The following is a 19,303-nucleotide window of genomic DNA, read 5'->3' on the forward strand; positions in this document are numbered from 1 at the left end:
AATTAATTCCATCATAGCAGCATAGTCATGGGTAAGGGTGGCTTCGAACCGAGCCAGCTCGCGAGCCGCTCGAGTTCGGCTCGGTTCGAAACGTTATATTTCGAGCTCGAACTAAAAAATGGGCTTGTTTACATTAACAAGTCAAGCTCGAGCAGAGCCCGATTAGGCTCGTCGGCTCGTGAGCCGACTCGTTAATATAACGAGCTATTCGGGGATTGGGAGATTTGGAAATTTTTGGGAAACCTCTCTTGGTTTCGTCTTGCCGCCTGCGAAACCCATACCTCACTCTGCCATTTCCATGCCGTTTCAGCATGATTTCTTGCGAAAATCGTTGTCCATCGGCAAGTATTCAGGGGAAATGGGGGATTTGGTCTTCAAGTCCCTCGTTCTCCCTCTCCCTCTTCGATTCCTCGATTTCTTCCTTTGCGATTTCTGTCTCTTCTTCCTCTGCGATTTCTTTCTCTTCTTCCTCTTCGATTTCTTCATCCAAAGTTTTTCCTCATCGACGAGACGAAATCGACGGTCCGACGGAAGGAGGTAAGATTTTTATTTAATCTTTCTGGTTTTTTTCGTCGCCGATCTAACCTAAAAATTCTCTAACTCTCGCTTCGTTTCTCAGCAGTGCTCCTTCATTCTTGGAAAGTCTTTTTGGATATCCGAACGGCAAACACTCTGTTTCTGTAAGTGAAATGCTCTATAGTAGAATGCAGTTATGCCTAAGCAAAGATAACGATCTGTTTTTTTTTTTTTTTTCAGATATTTGTAGCTGACAGTTCAAAGTACACTCGGGAAGAAATCCTTGGAAGAAAACTGCCGGTATAAATTTTATTTCATGATTTTGAGTGTTGATACCATTTGATTTTTTGAAACGGTGAGTTCTTGATTTAAGAAGGCAATGCACTGTCACAACGTACTGGGAAGATCATTTTATAAGATTGCATAAGGATGTTTCCTTTTCCTCTATAACTTAAAGAAAAAGAGCTTTGGGGAATGGATTTTCCAACAGAGATGGTCATAATTATTCTCTTTGTTCTCATGTCTTATTTCAAGTCTCATATGCACAACCTCCACTGTTTCAAGGAAATCTCCTTTACAATTCCAATCCTAATGTTAATGTTAAAGTTAGTTTTAAGTGATTTTGGTGGGTGAGGGGCATTCAAATTCTGGCAGTTGGTACTGTAATATAGGTTCTTCCACTATATGAGTTTTTGGTATACTCTTTTTTTCTTGCAATTGTTTGCATCTCAAATAGTTCAATGGTGCTTCAGTGACACTTATTCTTACTAGAGGTTGACCTATTTTATTCTCTTAATTTTTTTTTCATTTTTTTTTATTTTTTGCTTGAGTGTGTCATCGATTGCATTCTAGTTGGCTGAGAGCCAGGGAACTTCATACTGAGTTATGACATTCAAGAAGGAAAGGAAGGGTGGGGGAGAAAAAATCCCCCACCTTGTCATTTGTTATGTTTTTGTATGTCTCATAATGATTTACTAAGCTCAAGTGCTATAATGTTTGGAAAATAGTTGGTTATCAATGACTTTTTTGCTCAAATTCCACTGTTCTTAATAAATGAAGTTATTATTTTAGACTTTCAAATATTTTTATGTTTTGGGATCTTGTTTCTTTTTTGCCTTTTATTTTTAGGTGTCTGACCTCTTATAAAATTTTGTATGTTTATCATACATTTCAGCAATAAACAACAATGGTATTCAAATTGTTACTTGATATATTTTAGCAATGGAATTTTATTTCATGATTTTGAGTGGTGATAACATATTCTGTTCAATAATATTCTATTATAGTTAATGGAATCAGAAGCTTTCTTAATTGCATCCAACTTTTCTTTATTATAAAAAAGAATAAAAAATGTTTGTTTTTGTCCTTTTTTCTTAATTCTCATTGAACTTATATTTGCTGATGTTCTAAAATGTTATATGGTTTGATGTATTAGCAAAAGTGATTTGATAATTCATTTTCTATCTTTTGGAAATTGAGATATTGTGTGTGAACCTTTGATGTCTTAAATTTACTCATTGGATGATATATGATGCATAAACCTTGTCAAATGTTCATATTTCGTTGAATTGATACGTTAGATATAGACGGATGTAAATTATCTTTCTTTTTTACAATCGATTTTTATCCTTCCTCTTTGATTTCTTCATCTGAAGTTCTTCCTCGCTAATGAGAAGAAAGCGACGGTCCGACGGGAGGTAAGATTTTTATTTAATGTTTTGTTTTTTTTTCGTCGCTGACCTAACCCTACAAAATTTATAACTCTCGCTTTGTTTCAGCAGTGCTCCTTCATTCTTGAAAAAACTTTTGGAGATATCCTTGAACGGCGACACACTTTCGGGTTTTGTAAGTGTTGATTTTTTTTTTTCATTTTTATCATTAATCTCTTGGTATTGAGGTTGAATTTCATCAGAATATTAGAAGAGAATGTTGGTGTGCATATTTCCTTCTCTTTGAAGTTTTTAAATTTATATATAAAAAAAGGATCGGTATATTGGACTATAAACTATTGGGTACAGGGCTACTGGCTCAAAGAGACCCCGCTGCATTGAAAGACAAGGGTCGTTCCCGATTGTCACAATGTCACGTACCTTTCTCTAAGAATAGACAAGTATCTTAAATTATGTGTAAGATCTTTGTTGTTTGGATAACTTTCTTTTCTTTATGTTTTTAATTTGTAATTTTGTTTTTTTATAGAAGTAAGAATGTCAACACCTCCTCAATTGACATCAATAATTAACACTAATTCTAATATGGCTATAAATAGTGACTCAACTCCACCAGAGTCACTATCCTCTGTCATATAAGTGGGTCCAGATGAAATTACCATAAATGAGGATGAAGGTGATTCTACTCATACTTCAAAAAGACAAAAAAAGTCTCATGTGTGGTTGGAATTCAAAGAAGTATCACTTAATGGTACAAAAAAGGCTCAGTGTGTTCATTGTAAAATCAATTTGAGTGTTATTAGTAGTGGAGTGACCACACATATGAGTCGACATTTGAAACGTTGCACTAGTAGAAAAGTGGCAATGAGAAAACAAAAAACCTTAAACTTTCAACTAGTGGGAGTGGGGTCTAATGTTGGTCAGAGTCCATCTAGACTTCCTTTTATGGAATTTGGAGGAAAATATAATCAAACTAAAATGAGAGTACTGATTGCTAATTGGATTCTTATGCATGAGCATCCATTCATGATAGTAGAAGAAGAGGGATTTAATTTTGTAATGAAGATGGCAAATATGAATTATGAGAAAATATCCCGTAAGACCATTAAGGAGTGTATGGAGGTGTATGAGGCAGGGAAAAATAAATTAAATTTTTTGTTAAAAGAGATTAACAAGATTAGTCTTACCACGGATATTTGGAAGTCTCAAAATAAAAAAATTGAATACATGGTTATTACTGGGCATTTTATTGACAGTGATTGGAAGCTAAAAAAACGAGTATTGAGTTTTTTGCATGTTCCTCCTCCTCATCGTGGCGTTGATATAGCAGATGCTATTTACAAGTGTTTGAAAGAGTGGGAGATCGAAAATAAAGTTTTTAGTATTTCAGTTGATAATGCTGCATATAATGATGTTTGTATCAGAGTTTTGAAACAAGATTTTTAAAGGAAAAAAAAATTGGTGTGTGGTGGAAAGTTGTTTCATGTGCGTTGTTGTGCTCATATTTTGAACTTATTAGTCCAAGATGGTCTTGTTCAGATTAAGAATATCATTGATAATGTGCGTGAAAGTGCCAAATTCATAAATTTGTCTGTGGCTAGACTTCGCATTTTTTTCTGAAATCGTACAACAATTAGAACATGGTGAAAAAAGGTTGGTTATTGATTGTCCAACTCGTTGGAACTCCACTTATGACATGTTGTCTTCTGCATTAAAATTCAAAGATGCATTATCTAGATTTAAAGTTAGAGAACCAACATATGATTATTTGCCAAGTTTTGATGAATGGAAAAAGGTTGACATGGTGTATGAGATTTTAGAAGTTTTTAATGCAGTTACTAATATAATTTATGGGAGTGACTACCCTACTTCTAATTTGTACCTTAGTGAGGTATATAGGGTAAAATAAGTTATGGATTTTCATTATACAAATGAAAATATTTTCATTAAGACAATGGTTAGTAGAATGAAAGAGAAATTTGAGAAGTATTGGGGTGAATGCAATTTATTGATGGTCGTTGCTTCAGCTTTGGATCCAAGGGTCAAATTAAAGTTGATCGAAATGTGTTTTCTAGTGATATATTATAAGGAGGAAGCTACAATTAATATAAATTTAGTTCGACGCATCTTATATGAGATCTACGATGAATATATATCTTTATATAATGTGGATATTAGAAATGAAGAGATTGTTTCAAGTACTAGCTCTTTGGGTGTTTCCATAAGTCGTAGGCCTTCATCAAGTTCAGGTTGGTCAAAGTTAATGAGTTATATGAAACAAAATGATGTAGTTAATTCACCAAGGTCAAAATTGAAAATTTATCTTGAAGAAGGTGTATATAGTTGTGAGGAAACTTCACAATATGATTTTGATGTTTTAGAATGGTGGAAAGTGAATCATATGAAATTTTGGGTATTATCTAAGATGGCAGCAGACATCCTTGTAATTCCCATATCCACAATAGCTTCAGAGTCTACATTTAGTGCTAGTGGTAGAGTAATAGACTTATATCGTTCTTCCTTGGCACCAAGTACAGTTCAAGCTTTGATTTGTGGTAGTGATTGGGTTCGGGTTCTTCACGGTGTAAAGAAAAATCAAAAGGTGAATTTATTTGATCAATTCTTTATTATGATATTTTTTAGTTTTATTTATTAAAAATTTGTTTTATGATTACAGCCTGAGAAGAAAAGTGTAGAAATAATGCTACCAGCTACATGATTTTTCATGTTTCTCTCATCATGGTAATTTTAATATTTTTAACGACATTAAGTAACTAGTAGTAGAAGAGTATTTTTTTATCTGACAATAACTAATTTTATTTTTTTGTTTTTGTCATAGGTGGATATTTTGCTCATGTAGGGACGTATATTATTTTCTAGCATCAGGAGAAACAACTATAGTTTGTAATTTTATAATGGATTTATAGTTTTTATTTGGGTGATTGTAAATTGATAGTGATATTTCATTTAATTTTGTTGTGTTTGATTATTGTATGGAGTTTATTTATAATATTATGCAGTGTATGAAGTGTTTAGACTATTTTATAGAGTGTATAAATAATTTATTGGAGTGTTTATGAAATGTATAGATAATTTTATGGAGTGTTTATGGAGTATTTATGGAGTGTTTATGGAGTGTTTATGCAGGTTAATTTATATTGATTATGCCCAATTTTAAATAGAGGTCATGCCGAATTTTATACAGGTATCATATACATAGATTATACTCAATTTTAAGAAGAGGTTATGCCTCAATCTTATACATGTATTATATATATAGGTTATGCCTAATTTTATGTAGAGGTCATGCCCAATTTTATGTAAAATGTATGTATAATTTTATATATAATTTATTTGATATATATTTTTTGAAAATTTTTAAATCTATGTTTAGGCTTGAGTTCGGTTAAAATTTTTGGGCTCGAGCTCGATAACAATTTTAGGCTCGAGACGAGGCTCGGCGCGAAGCTCGGCTCAACATATTTAAATCAAACTCAGCTTGAACATAGGCCGGTTATGTCACCCTTGACTTACAGGCTCACGGCCGTAGAAGCCCACCGCACTGGATTATTGGCTTGGCTCGAAGCTTAACTCAAAATATTTAAATCAAACTCGGCTTGAACATAGGCAGCCACCCTGACTCACGGGCTCACGGCCGTAGAAGCCCACGGCCGTAGAAGCCCACCGAGCTGGATTTTACTTTTATTCCGAAGTCACCTGGACGTGGTCGCGGACCATGTGACAACCGGGTCTGTTCGCGTCCTTTCCGTTCGGTCCATCTGATAGCTTACATCCCCGTTTTCCATCCTCGAACAGGCCGAGTGACTCTGCCTTTCCCTGCCCAAACTCTCGATTTCCCAACCGCGAACCAGTAAAGCTGAGACCGCTGGTGGCAAATCGCATTTCATTCGCCACCAAATTCCAAAGTCCAAGGCGATGCGAGTGTCCGCTCTTTGGATCCGGCATCTTCTTCCTCCAACGACGAGGCTGTGATTGTGAGTTGTGACCACTTCAGAGCGCGATACACATAGTCGAAGCATGGCGTTCATGGCTGTCCTGGAATCAGATCTGCGCGCTTTATCGGTCGAAGCACGTCGTAGGTTCCCCGCGGTCAAGGATGCTGCTGAGCATGCGATTCTGAAGGTGAGGTTTTAGATTCTAGTTCTGATCTACTTAGAGTTGATAGATGAGGCCTAGAGTTGGTAGCGAATGAGGAGATAGTGAGTATTGCTTGCGGATTGTAGTTTATTCTGTCGAAATTGGATTATTGCAATAATGCATAAAACGAGTTTTATGGTTGAGCTGAGTTGGTTCGTTTGGCATATGGTATTCGATACAATCACGTGCCATTGAGGTTAGCGAAGGACTTGCGAGAATTTTTTCGAAAGTGGGGTCTGATAGACAAAACACTTTTCCTGCTCAGATATTGAGTTGCTTTTCATCTGTATGCAGTGAAACAAGCACAATCTTCGCAGTTAACTTTTGAAACAAACATTAAGGTAGTAGTTTGAAACGGAGAAAGTTTATTTTGAGTTTTATGTATTTCAGCAGAGACCTTCCGTTTAAGATTATTTATTTATTTTCGGCAATATTTGCAACTTTGAAATTATTTATATTATAGCGATAATAAGTTGTCATCGTTTTTTTGTTTTTTTTTTGATTTTTGAAATGAATGAAAGAATGGTTCTAAAATTCAGCTGAAACTGTCAGACGTGTTCACGACTTTAATGCAGATACTGGGAAAACTGGTGCCCGTAAACAATTAAAAATGTTTGAACCTTTCTAGACAGCATTGTGTAATGCAAAATACATATTCTTCCTCAGTGTTTTCATGTTTTTTCTCGTGTAAATATTCTTCATTTATTTATGTCAATACTCTGTAATAAGTTTGGATCTCTCTATGTCAAATATTGGTGAAATGCAGCTCCGGTCACTGTCAAGTCCAAGTGAAATTGCCCAAAACGAGGATATATTGCAGATATTTCTGATGGCTTGTGAGGTTAAGACAGTGAAAATGAGTGTTATTGGGCTTTCTTCTTTACAGAAGCTCATATCCCACAATGCCGTGGCACCCTCAGCTTTCAGAGAGATACTTTTAACCCTGAAAGATGTAAGTTGCAGGATTTCTAATCTTTTGCAGCTTTTTAGTGGATAATTGCTTGGTTTTAATGTCTTCTTTCTCTCCTTGTCTCATCTGCATCTAAGTGGTTGCCGGAAATGGTATTCCATTGTTATGATGCAGGTGGAGTGCAGAAATTAGTTGTCTTAATCAAGTATCCTCTCTGGCAGAACATATTTCGTAGCCCTTTCTTATATGTGGTGGAGGATAGAAATTAGTTGTCTTAATTCAGTGTCCTCTCTGGCTTAAGATATTTCAAATCAGTTTCTTATATGCTTTTAAAACTAATTATTGATTTGCTACTCTTATTCTTGCTTTAATATGGTCATACGGTTTTCTTCAGAAGAGTTATTATCTGTCACATTATTACTGATCTAGTGTTATTATGAAAAAGAACATTTGATATGTATCTGTAGTGCGTCCAATATGGACAACAGATGATTCTTTTCTTTCACCGCGGGAGTTTTTCGGTGAAGGTTTTTCTATTTACAAGAGCCTTTTAATGCTTGTTCTACTTCACTTGTTGTTTATATGTGAAGAAGTGCATTCTGTGGCTTGAAATTTTACTCCCAGCTGCTTGTTTTTCATTATCCAGCACTCGGAAATGGCAGATGAAAGCATTCAGCTGAAAACACTGCAGACATTATTGATCATGTTCCAGTCTTTGCTTCCTTCGAATGAGGTATTGGTATTTGTAAAGTTTATATATGTTCCACTTCATTCTATCTGTTTAGAGTTCTGTCTTCTATAACCATGATCCTCTTTGTTATGTTTGTTTTTGATCGGGGATATCAATCAGCAATACTTTTTGATTGGAACATGTAGCACATCTGTCAGTGTTGTTAATTTTTGGAATATAGTTATCCTCTATAATCTATTAAAAAATTGCTGTCCTTGTGGCCGATTCATTTATGAAAGTTCAGTCATTACATTAACACTAATAGTCTGGTGCATGTGGTGCCTTTGCTTTTCTTACAATAGATTCCTTTGAGGAAGGGCTCATCATGAAAAGCAGGTCACATATCTGGCTACGGTTCGTGGACAGCAAATCAAAATGTTAAGCTAGTTGAGATGGCTCCTAATGTATCTAGCAGACAAACAAAAGTAAACATAAAAATGTAACGTCACTCATGTACTGATTATTCCTGCAGCAGTTTTGAAAGCTAGATCATCTTTTTTTTTAAAAAAAAGCTAGACCATGTCATTGGGGACGTAAAATTAGGCACGTATAGAGGTAATAGATGGAGCAGGTAAGGGTATTTGCTTCCTGTTTCCTTTTACTCGTTGTTATTGAGGCTAACTGTTTAAATGCATATAAGTATTGGGTTCAGGAGTTAAAAATAGAAAAGATTCAATTCATTAATTTGGCTTGATCTGGGAACATTAAATGCCATCCAAGTAGAAAACAAATTCCTGGTTAAATAACACTAAATGATGGCACAATCATGATAAAACTGTTTTTTTTTTTATGAAATGTGATTTTATTAAGAGAACGAAAAGGAGGAGCTAACTCCTAACAACAAGAGATTGCAAGAAGGCTCCTTGCAATCATGATAAAACTGTTATTCTTTCTTTTTTTGACCCTTCTTCATGGTCTGGTAATTTCCTGAGATAAGACTTGGCCCTTTGGTGCTCAAAAGTGGCTCGGATATAGTTCAGAGATGTAATTAGGGTAGGTTCCTAGGAGGTTTTCAAAAGCCTGACTGCACCCTATAATACATCCCTTTTGAGCCCTTTCCCTCCCTGCTTTGCAATGGTGTTCAACTTTTGGCTCCATCCTTGTCTTGTACCTCACAAGAACATATCTACAGCCTGCCCTCCCTCCCCCTACATTGCATTCTATTTTTCATTTTTTCTGTTTTTTTTTGTCAATCCAAATTATTCCTTTCTTTTGCATGAACAAAGTATAAGTAATCCCCCTAATCGTCATATTGGAAGAGAACTTTTGTCAGAGGATTAATAAGAATGGTTTGAAAAGTAAAAGATGAAAAAGAAGAAAAGGAGTGAGTAGACGATCACAAAATATAGGCTGCAGCAAAAAGGAACAGGTATAAAGTAGAACTATGGAAGTTGTTGGCATACCAAAGGAAGTGGAACTCTTCGACAAGAAGATGAATGATATTGCCAAAGTATTTTGGTCATCGATGCAAATTAGACTTGAAGAGAAGAAACATTAAATGAATTAAAAAAGCATTTAGTAAAGTTTGGTCCACATGTCCATCCCAAAATAACTAGCTGAAGTTAGGAGACTATTTCCCTAATCACTGGGTTTTTCTTAACATTTAACTATGTGGAAATTTTCTGACTAATACTCCTCCTCATGTCTAGAATGGAACAATTGGACTATGATCTGAATGGGATACAAACTAAATGGGCATAAACTGCACCTGACAATGCAGGCTTCCTGCTTTGGTACTATGTTAAAGTTGGGCCCATGTTCATCCTATAACGATTGGCTAAGTTAGCAGGCTATTTCGAACTAATAACCACTGGATTTTTCTTTAAACTTAAGTATGTTGGACTATTCCTAGTAACAATTGAACCATCAAGTTCTCTTCATCCAGAAAAAGAACAAACAAATGACAAATAACTTTAAATGAAATGCAACCTTTTTGCCCCTATGTCCTTAAAATACAAGAAAATAGAATATGTTGCTTTGCATCTGTGAAACATGACAAAGAACATTAGATGAAAAGAAATTGAACTTGTTCTTTTACTTTTTTTTTTTTTAAGAGGGCGTGGCGTGATTCGAACTCGTGACTTGACGCACCTGATGTAAGAAAAATACCATTAAACCAAATGGCCATCGGTAAATTTTATTTTTTATCTCCATGTCTTGATGACATTAAGGTTAAAAGTATAAAACGAACGAGATTGTGATGGTGTATTACCTTGCAGGGCAAGGGCACTAAAACCCATTCCTGCCCCATCCTTGTGCTAGTAAACTATTCAAACCCTGAAACTGCACCACTAGTAAAGATGTTGGCACCATCCCTGCCTTAATAAAGGTGGGCTGGGGGTGTCTTCTCCATTTTAATCCACCCAGATTCCATTCCTGAACTGGTGTTTGTGTGGTGCTCAGATGATTTAGGTCTGACATAGTGTCTTTGACATTGTTTGTAGAAATTCAAGACATTTTTGTTGGTTAGTTTGCGAGAGGATGTCTGTCAGTTTTACATTTGGGCATTGCAGCTGTCTATGGGAGCACACATGGTCTTTCAGAATCCTATAATTTCATAGCTCTATTTGAGAAATTAGCCACTATTTGGAACCATCAATCTCATGATTCTGGGTGAATCTTGAGGTTCAGCCAGTGTGGAGAAAGCCTGAGATGCGTACAAGGGCATGAGACTGTTTGCTTTTGTAGAGCTTATTTTGCAAGTTCAAATCATTGATCAGAATGAAGGATGTGGATTCAATTAACTGACTCCAACATGGGTCAGACAAGGTTTTGTTGTTGTTGATGATTATAAAATGTGTCTTGTTTGGTATTTGCACTGCTGGTTTAATAGGTGTCTCTTTATTTTCTCTGTTGTCATTAATTCTGTTCATTGTTATACCTTTTGCATCCTTCTCATATTCAAAGTTAAATTTAGACACAATTGCATGCATCCACATATCTGGATTCAAAGAGTATATGCATACAATAAGCACAAGTTACTGTTAAATTCTTTATATTTCTATCCATCTTTTGGATCTGAATCTAACATATGGCACAGCATGTGTTTCAAATATCAGGATAATGTTGCTCAGGCTCTTGGAATTTGCCTCAGGCTCCTTGAAAATAGTCGATCCTCTGACAGTGTGCGCAAGTGAGTTAAAGTGGCAAAAGTATTGAAACATTTTAGAGGCAAGGGATTTACCACATTTCATTCTTTCTAAATGTGCCACTCTCTTCGTATCTAGTACTGCTGCAGCTACATTCAGGCAGTCAGTTGCCTTGATTTTTGATCATGTTGTTTCCATGGAATCACTTCCTGCTGGTAAGGTGGGCTCCAGCAATCACATGTCCCGAACCAGCTCGGTCTCAGATGTTGTTAGTCGCAGTATCACAGTGTATGTTATCTTCATTATAATCTCTTTTTCATTGCATCCTTTCTCAAAAAATAAAAATAAAAATGTATCTCCTTTCCCCCCATCTTTTACTCTTTAGCCCAGATGCAATGTTCAAATTTTAGGTTAAAAATAACTAACAAGTTATAACCTATAAAAAGGAACCTTCCTCTCCGTGTATATTCAAAAGCAGGTGATAATGTATGCATAATAATACATCTTGAATGACTATTTTCAGGGGCTACAATGGAGAGAATTATTGTATGTCTCCTAGTTTTAGCCACTGCTCACATGTTTCATAACTCTCAAAGTACTTAACTGAGTCCACTATCAAGGTCCTTGGTTAAAAATATTGCTATGGACAGTCTTACTTATTCTTTTTGTGGACTTCAGCTGATTCTTTTTCTCATTGGGACCTTGAGTTCACATAGCTGTGATCAAATATGCTTTTTAAGAAATTAATTTTTTGAGATGACTTATGTGGAATGGAGATAATATCAGCATCATTTTGTGTGGAAGGGTTCTCTGACTACTTATACGATTTATTTGTTTGTGTTAGTATGACTGCCTAATGCACTTTTTCCTTTTTTATTTTTAATTTGTGTAAAGTTTTTTATTACAAAAGCAAAGCCTAAGGCAAATGCAATACTTGCCAAGGCTGATTGCAGAGGAGTGATTCTTGACTGCAAGATGTTGTGGGGAATATTTAGCTAATCTGTTAACTAATGGGTTTGCTGATTTTGATACATGTTTATTTTGAGTTAAAACTGTGATTGATATTTAGGTAAAATGCTTCTCTGGAAGCTCCATCCAGTTTAAGGGGGATGGACTGCTTGAGCTTCTTGACTGCTGGTTGACAAGTGGGTTTATGAAGTAAAGTTTCTGTATTCCTTCACCATTAGGTCATGGAGAAGACCGTAGAGGCCTGGAAAAGTTGGTCACTGGTCCTCCTTTAAGATTCCTGGCTGTGCATATCAAAAGCACACCATCATACATGAAAATTGATATGCATATAGAGAGTTAGTATTCAGTTTCTCTGGTATCACTTGGGCTAACTCCAGCTTGTACAGGTCAATGGCAAATGACTTGGCGTCTGGTGGACCATCCTCTTTACGGGAAACCCTTTCAAAAGCTGGGAAACTGGGGCTTTGTCTGCTTGAAGACCTGACAGCTCTTGCTGCAGGTGGATCTGTATGTGGAGAATAAATAGTTGATGGCGTGCTAGCTGATCAAACTAATTTGCCTGTTTCTAATTCTTGAATCTTATCCAGCAGAATGCAGTTGTGATTTTCCTTCATCTTGGAACTCATTCATGTTGACTGTTCTACATTTATGTTTATCAGGCTGTCTGGTTACGAGTCCATTCTCTTCAACGCACATTTGCTCTTGATATAGTTGAGTAAGTTGTGCCCTGCCTGTTTTACTCATACATGTTGTTGATCATGTTTATTGTTCTCTCTCTTTACCTTTCTCTCCCTTAATTGGTTGCAACATATATCAAGAACCAATATAACTCTTCGGTCATCATTAATGTAGTCGATCATCTTATGTTATTTTTATTTTGGTTCTATTCTAGAAGCATGGCTTCCCCCATACATTTCATTGTGAGGGAACTCACTTCTGCTTGACTAGCTTTTTTTTGAAAAATGTGTGAATAGACTATAAAAAAGAGAAGAACAAGTAAAATCAAACCTAGGTCAGAGGGCTGCTCGACTAGCTTTGGTTGTCTTTTTTGTTCTTCAGTTCCGTTTTTGTTGCTATCTTTCTGATGTACCTTTCTTCATTTACTGTTATCCTCTGGGAGCTTCTCTCTAAATTCTTTCTCATTGTTTTCAATTTTTTTTTTTTTTGGTTTTATGGTGATTTTTGCTGCTTTTTGGCTATTTTCCTATACTAGCAGTTTGAATATCATTTTTTATATTTCTTCTAATTCATTTTAATTCACATTCTCTGATATTGTTCGCGATTGATTGATAAATACTATTTGTTACTTTTTTTTGGTTTACATCATTGATGATTATTCATTTGGTTTGTGATCTTTCTTCATTTAAACTCAAAAGCTACCATTTTCTTTACAGTTTAAAAGATGAAAAATGTAGCATTTCCCCTTTTTTCATATAAAAAATTGAAGAAAAATTTTGAACATATTTTTGTAATCGGTTTTGTGGTGTTGAATGAGGAACCAAATTTATTTTGATATGAAACTAAAAAAATTTTGAAGCCAAGTTTTTGAATGTATTTTGATAGCTCTGATTTGTTGTATGGAATCAGAAATCAAGTCTATTTGGATCATTCCTCTATTAGCTTCGATGATGTTCTCTGTTTGTATACAGGTTCATTTTATCCAGCTATGTGTCAGTGTTCAAGAACTTGCTTCCATATGAGCAGGTAGTTACTCTCATTTAATTATGTTGAATGATATTTAGCTTTAAATCATAAGATGCTTTCTTGTTAACATATGATCCAAGCTCTTGAGAAGCTAAAGTTTTATCTGCATGCTTGCCAGATTTTACGTCATCAAATATGTTCACTTCTTATGACTTCTCTTCGGACCAACGCAGAGGTAATTTACCTATCACAAAACATTTAGGTGGTCAATGTTTTGAGAAACTTTTGCACTGCACTCTCTGCTCTATGATTTCCTTAGTCGGGTCTGGGGATTAAGGAAAAAAAAAATGTTTTTGCAGTTGACATTATTGCTAACTGAAAAATCAGTGTATTTGAATAATACTGAACTTTAATGACTTGTCTTTGGTGGTAGTAAATTTACAGTTATATAATGTCATCATCTAAGTACTTTTGGTGAAAATCAGGTAGAAGGAGAAGCAGGAGAACCTTCTTTTCGCCGTTTGGTCTTGCGATCAGTTGCACATGTTATCAGGCTCTATAATTCATCTCTTGTCACTGAATGTGAGGTAATTTATTATTTTACAATTTAGTATCTTAACTATTCTAAATATTGTCAAATAGATTCTACAGTTAGTGAATTCTATTGAAAAATTGTCTACAAATGATGGCGAACTGCACTTGTTCAATGATGCTGTGACTGACATTGGGAACTATCTATGTTACTTGTGGTGGAATTGTCTACAAATGATGGTGAACTGCACTTGTTCAATGATACTGTGACTGACATTGGGAATTATCTATGTTACTTGTGGTGGCCCCTCGAGAGGGGAAAAAGTAAAGAAAGAGAGCAAGAAACAAAAAGCAAAGTAAAAACTGCACTAAATGAAGGACCCTCTTTTTATATTTTGATAATGTTTCATCAATTTAAAGAAAGACTAGTAGTGGGTTGTTCTCTAATGCGTCATTTTTGGTGTTCTTTTGAACATTTTGTTTTAAACTTGGCTTTCATTGCTTGGGCATAATATTGAATTCGTGATAGAGGCAGAGGAATTTTTCAAGCCTCAAACAACAAGTGGAAAAGTGTCCACAACAACGATAGTGGAAGGATACACTGTCTTTAGCTCATGTATCTAAGACACTGTTTGCAGTTTGGGGAGTTTGCGGCCAGGGATTTCAAACTGTATACATATGTCTATTATCTCATTAAAAATACTTGCAAGTCTCTAAGGATGTGGAGAAATTCTTTTTTTTTTTTTTTCGAGAAAGAGGTGGAGAAATTTTTCGCGTCCAACTTGTTAGAATGTTAGAGTCCCTGTCAACCTATAACTGGTGTGCTGAAATTGGCCAGCCTAGCTCATTTACAAGTTCTCTGTAGCTAAGTGATGGCTTTCATCTTTATTCACTTAAAAAATGGCTTAATTACACTTTTTCCCCAGAAAAAAATTCTAAAACTACAGACATGTTTTAACTGATTTCGTACATTGATCATACTCACCTTCTTAACCTCTCCATCTGTTGAAGAAAGGCAAAGTACCATCATTTAAAGGCCATTATGCTTACTTTATCATATGAACCTCTGGTCCTAGTTTTTGGTGAGCTTCATTCAATTCAAGCCACCTTAACAAATTGTCTCACTTTCAATATAGCCATGCATCTTTAGAGTCTGGCCCGATTTTTTCAAATCGGTTCATATATATGATTTTGGATCACTTATATGCCTTACAAAAAGTGGGCCCATACTAAAAAGATCTACCGCATGAGATATAGTCCTTCAGTGAGTCAGTGGTGCCATAGGCCTATATCATATAGACATGATAGTGTTTTATGGGCATTTTGTGATTTTCCTCAAAATTTGTCTCATTTTCAGACAGCTAAGTGGAGATATGGAGCACTTATAACGCCAGAATGGTGTGACTTTTTATTCGCCAACATTCTTTTGTTCCTTTTGAGCTATGAATTAAAATTTATTAAAGAGAAGAGAGGGGAATTGTGGTGCAAGGAGTGAGTAATCACCTAAAACAAAAGAAGGTATACGTGACCCATAACAAGGTGTTGGAGGTCATTTGCTTCCTTTGCAATGAAGCAGCCATGTAATAGGCTGATCTTCAAATGTGGGCGCGAGATACCCCTTGATGAAATCCTGGATCTCACAAACAAAAGTATAAAGATCCAAGTGACGGCTGTATTTGTTTCCATCCTGCTAATGACCCATAATGAGTCACATTTAACTATGATAGGGGCAGAAAGGAGGATCCATGTTGTTCCTTTGTTTGATGAGGAGCTGTATAGAATATGTCTTTGCTTCACCTGAATCAGCAAACATAATTCGGCCTAGTGAAATGAATAATAGGGTTACTTTCAAAACTACAATTGGTGCAGTAAATCTTGTGGGGCTCTGATTCATGCTGGGCTTTCATTGAAATTGAACCTGGGGAAGCCCAACTGGTGCTATCCATTGCATGAGGTTGAAGATTTCTTCCTGCTTCTTCTAGGAATACTCTTCTTCTTTTCTCAAATAACTGCACAGTTGTGGGAGTTACTACTTACACTTGCCAACCAAGTAGAGGATGGTGTCAAGGTTTTCTTACCCTAGATTCCCCGTGAAGCTTAATGGGTTGTTGAATGTTCACTTATTTCTTTCTTTCTAGTTTCCCAGGAGATGCATGGGAAAGGCTGCCTATAACTGGGAAGGACAAACACTGAATTCTAACCATGGAATGAAATAGAGTACTATATAGCATGCCACCCAATCATTACGATCTTCACAAAGGAAGGAGCCACTTTGGGTACAGAGGTGAAAGACAGACCAGCCAGTCACTTGTGAATCAATGACGGAAGACAGGCCTGAACAATTGAAGCCTCTATTTTAGGTGCTGCCTGGTTTCTGTTTCTAGAGGTTAGCAGGGCCCTTATGAAGGCCATACCATAATAAAATAGTGAAAAAAATACTTCTGCAAATTCCCTGCCCAAGGTGAAGTTTTTTCTCTAGAATGCCTACAACAATAAGATCCTCATTGTAGACAACCTTATTAGGTGCGGTATTACCACTCCCAATCCTCTTTGCCCCTCATGCGGGATGGAGGCTGAAACTGTGAGTCATCTTCTACTCCACTGTGTCTTCGCCTGGAAGGTCTGGACTTACATGATTGACAATATGAGTCTTAGCTTCTGCATCCCACTTGATCTGAGCCCCATGTGTCGTTTCTCTTCTGGGACCCGCCTACCCAGCCTGGGCAAGCTTCTGCTGCCTGCCTGCATTGTTTTTGTCCCTTGGTGCCTTTGAAAGGAGAGGAACTCCAGACGGTTTGACTGTACTTTCTGCCCTACTGCTGAGGTCTCCTACACCGCCACATGGTTCATGTCTACATGGATCCACACCCGGAAAGAATTCGCCTGCCTCTCTTGTTCCCCAGTCTGCACCAACTAGAAGATTATTGCTCAGATGTCTATCCCCTTTGCCCCCCGCCGTGTTGTTGTTTGGGAGCCTCCTCCCACTGGTCATTATAACCTGAATTTTGATTGTAGCGCCTTTGGGAACCCGAGTTTGGGTGGCTATGGCGGGGTGATTTTTTATTCGGGCGGCACTGCCATACTCTCTTACTCTGGCCCTTTTGGAATTGCTGACTCGACCACTGCTGAACTCTCTGGTCTCCTTCACGGATTGCGTATTTTTCAAGACCGCTTTAGTGGTCCCCTTATCGTGGAAAGAGATTCCAAGGTCATCATCGGATGGTGCTCCACCTCATCCCCCCCCCCATGGCGTCACTAGCAAATTTTCCTTGATATTTTGGACATTGTATCCACCATTTCTTGTACTCTCATATAAAAAAGTAAGACTACAATATGCATGAGCACAAGGCAAATCTGGCTTGGAAACTCTCAGTGCCAAGTAAAATCAATTTTTTTGTGTGGTCGGCCATTAAAGAACAAATCCTTACTTCTGACAACCTTCATAGAAGAGGCTTGACCGCCCCTAATCTTTCTTGTCCCCTTTGTGGAGTGTGCGATGAGACAGTCCAACATATCCTTTTACACTGTGGATTTTCTTGGCAAGATTGGATGAAGATTTTTTAGAAGATTGGGCTCCCAATGGGGCTACATCAGGACCTCTTCGGCACCTTTGAGATGGTTAGAGAGATTCACCTTCTTCGGTTGGGCAAGTTAATACTTTCGGCTTGTCTTGCGCATGTTCCATGGCGCATTTGGCTCGAGCGGAATAACCGGAGATTTACTTCCAAAGCTTGCAATCCGGACAACACGACTTCACTTCCCGTTGGCCTTATCTCGAGCTAGCTTCATACAAGGAAGGAATTTGCTATTCTATCGGGTGTTTCCCTTTGGGAAAATTAGAGCTTGATCTCTCATATGACTGGCCCCTGTAGGACTCTGATTATGGCCATCTGGGATCCTCCCCCTTGTGACTGCATCAAATTCAATTTCGAAGGTAGTGCTATAGGCTGTCCTGGGCTGGCTGGAGCAGGTGGTGTTTTCAGAGGTCACAATGGAGACCCTATTCTTTTTTATGCTGGACCGGTAGGCATTGCTGATTCTAATATTGCTGAAGTTTCTTCTATTCGGCCTCCGAATTTTCAAGGAATGTCTCTATGGCAAGTTAATTATTGAAGGAGACTCGAAGACTGTCATCAGTTGGTGTTCCAAAGACAACTTCCCCCCCTTGGCGCCACTGGCCTATCACAGATTGTATTGCTGACATTGTATCATCTATCCATTATAATTGGAATCTCATTCCTAGATCAGCCAACTCTTTGGCTGATAAATTGGCAAAATTCGAAACTTTCCAACAATCTCTCATTGTGTGGGAAGACTTCCCTCCTTTGTAATTTGCTCTTTTGAACTTTTGTCTTAATAAAAATCAGCATCATTTAAAATAAAATAAAATAATCGAGTGGAAGCTACATCTGTTAATATAGGCCTCAGAGTCTGCGGTAAATCCATTTGCAAGATGGGATAAAGGTTGGATGGGTTCAGGAGAAGTTTTGGATTTTGTAAATTGGTGGTCTTGATATTGCTTGGTTGGTGGCTATTTAGAGTAAACTCTACAATCTCCTCAAGTTACCCTAAGGGGGCTTGAGAAGCTGGAAGATTAGGCTGAGGTACTTGTGAGATTAAATGCAGTGGACTGGAGCAGCTAGCTATTCTATCTTCTATATTAAATTTAAACTGGAGGAAGGTGCATATGGCTTAACCATCTATGATACTATCATTTTTTGTTGTTCTCCACCATCTATCAAGCAGCTTTAGTATTTTGTTGTGCTCTTCCTATGAGGAAGGTTTGACCTATTGTTTAAGTCCAAGAAAGGGGAGGCTGGTTTACTGGCTGTGTATAGAATTCTGCTATTCAGTTTACCCGAAGGCACAGTAGACATGCATGAAAATACGGTTCTTGGGTGTGCCATCGTCTTTTATGAAATTGTAATGTCTAATCTGCAGCTGCTTTACAAAAGAAAGAAAAATCTAATCTTCAATTCATAACAAATTGTGACTTTTAAGTGTACAAGTTTTGTACAAAGCAAAGTGAAAAGTGTATCCTGTTTTCCTTTTTTATTTTTTGAAATGGTGAGAAAGAGATGTTAAAAGG

General features: G+C 36.9%; 1 protein-coding gene across 3 annotated transcripts in view; it reads left to right on the forward strand.

Annotated features, from left to right (window-relative positions):
• Positions 1-5,995: 5,995 nt before the first annotated feature.
• The window catches only part of LOC137947781 (uncharacterized), a 49,317-nt gene continuing 36,009 nt past the window's right edge, over positions 5,996-19,303 (forward strand). For 2 of the 3 annotated variants that reach the window (XM_068793543.1, XM_068793545.1), the window contains exons 1-10: positions 5,996-6,326; positions 7,108-7,293; positions 7,898-7,984; positions 11,041-11,114; positions 11,209-11,358; positions 12,426-12,546; positions 12,699-12,754; positions 13,689-13,743; positions 13,862-13,918; positions 14,169-14,270. In XM_068793543.1, the coding sequence (XP_068649644.1) occupies positions 6,222-6,326; positions 7,108-7,293; positions 7,898-7,984; positions 11,041-11,114; positions 11,209-11,358; positions 12,426-12,546; positions 12,699-12,754; positions 13,689-13,743; positions 13,862-13,918; positions 14,169-14,270 (993 nt within the window). In that variant the 5' untranslated portion in view covers positions 5,996-6,221. Of the gene's footprint in view, positions 6,327-7,107; positions 7,294-7,897; positions 7,985-11,021; positions 11,115-11,208; positions 11,359-12,425; positions 12,547-12,698; positions 12,755-13,688; positions 13,744-13,861; positions 13,919-14,168; positions 14,271-19,303 lie in introns of those variants that run through there. The other variant, XM_068793544.1, reaches the window with a different exon arrangement.

The sequence above is a fragment of the Aristolochia californica genome, unplaced genomic scaffold (assembly GCF_029961685.1).
Source record: "Aristolochia californica isolate CCGP_79_NKW_82.1479 unplaced genomic scaffold, dmAriCali1.0.hap1 SCAF_13, whole genome shotgun sequence".
Lineage (NCBI taxonomy): Eukaryota > Viridiplantae > Streptophyta > Magnoliopsida > Piperales > Aristolochiaceae > Aristolochia > Aristolochia californica.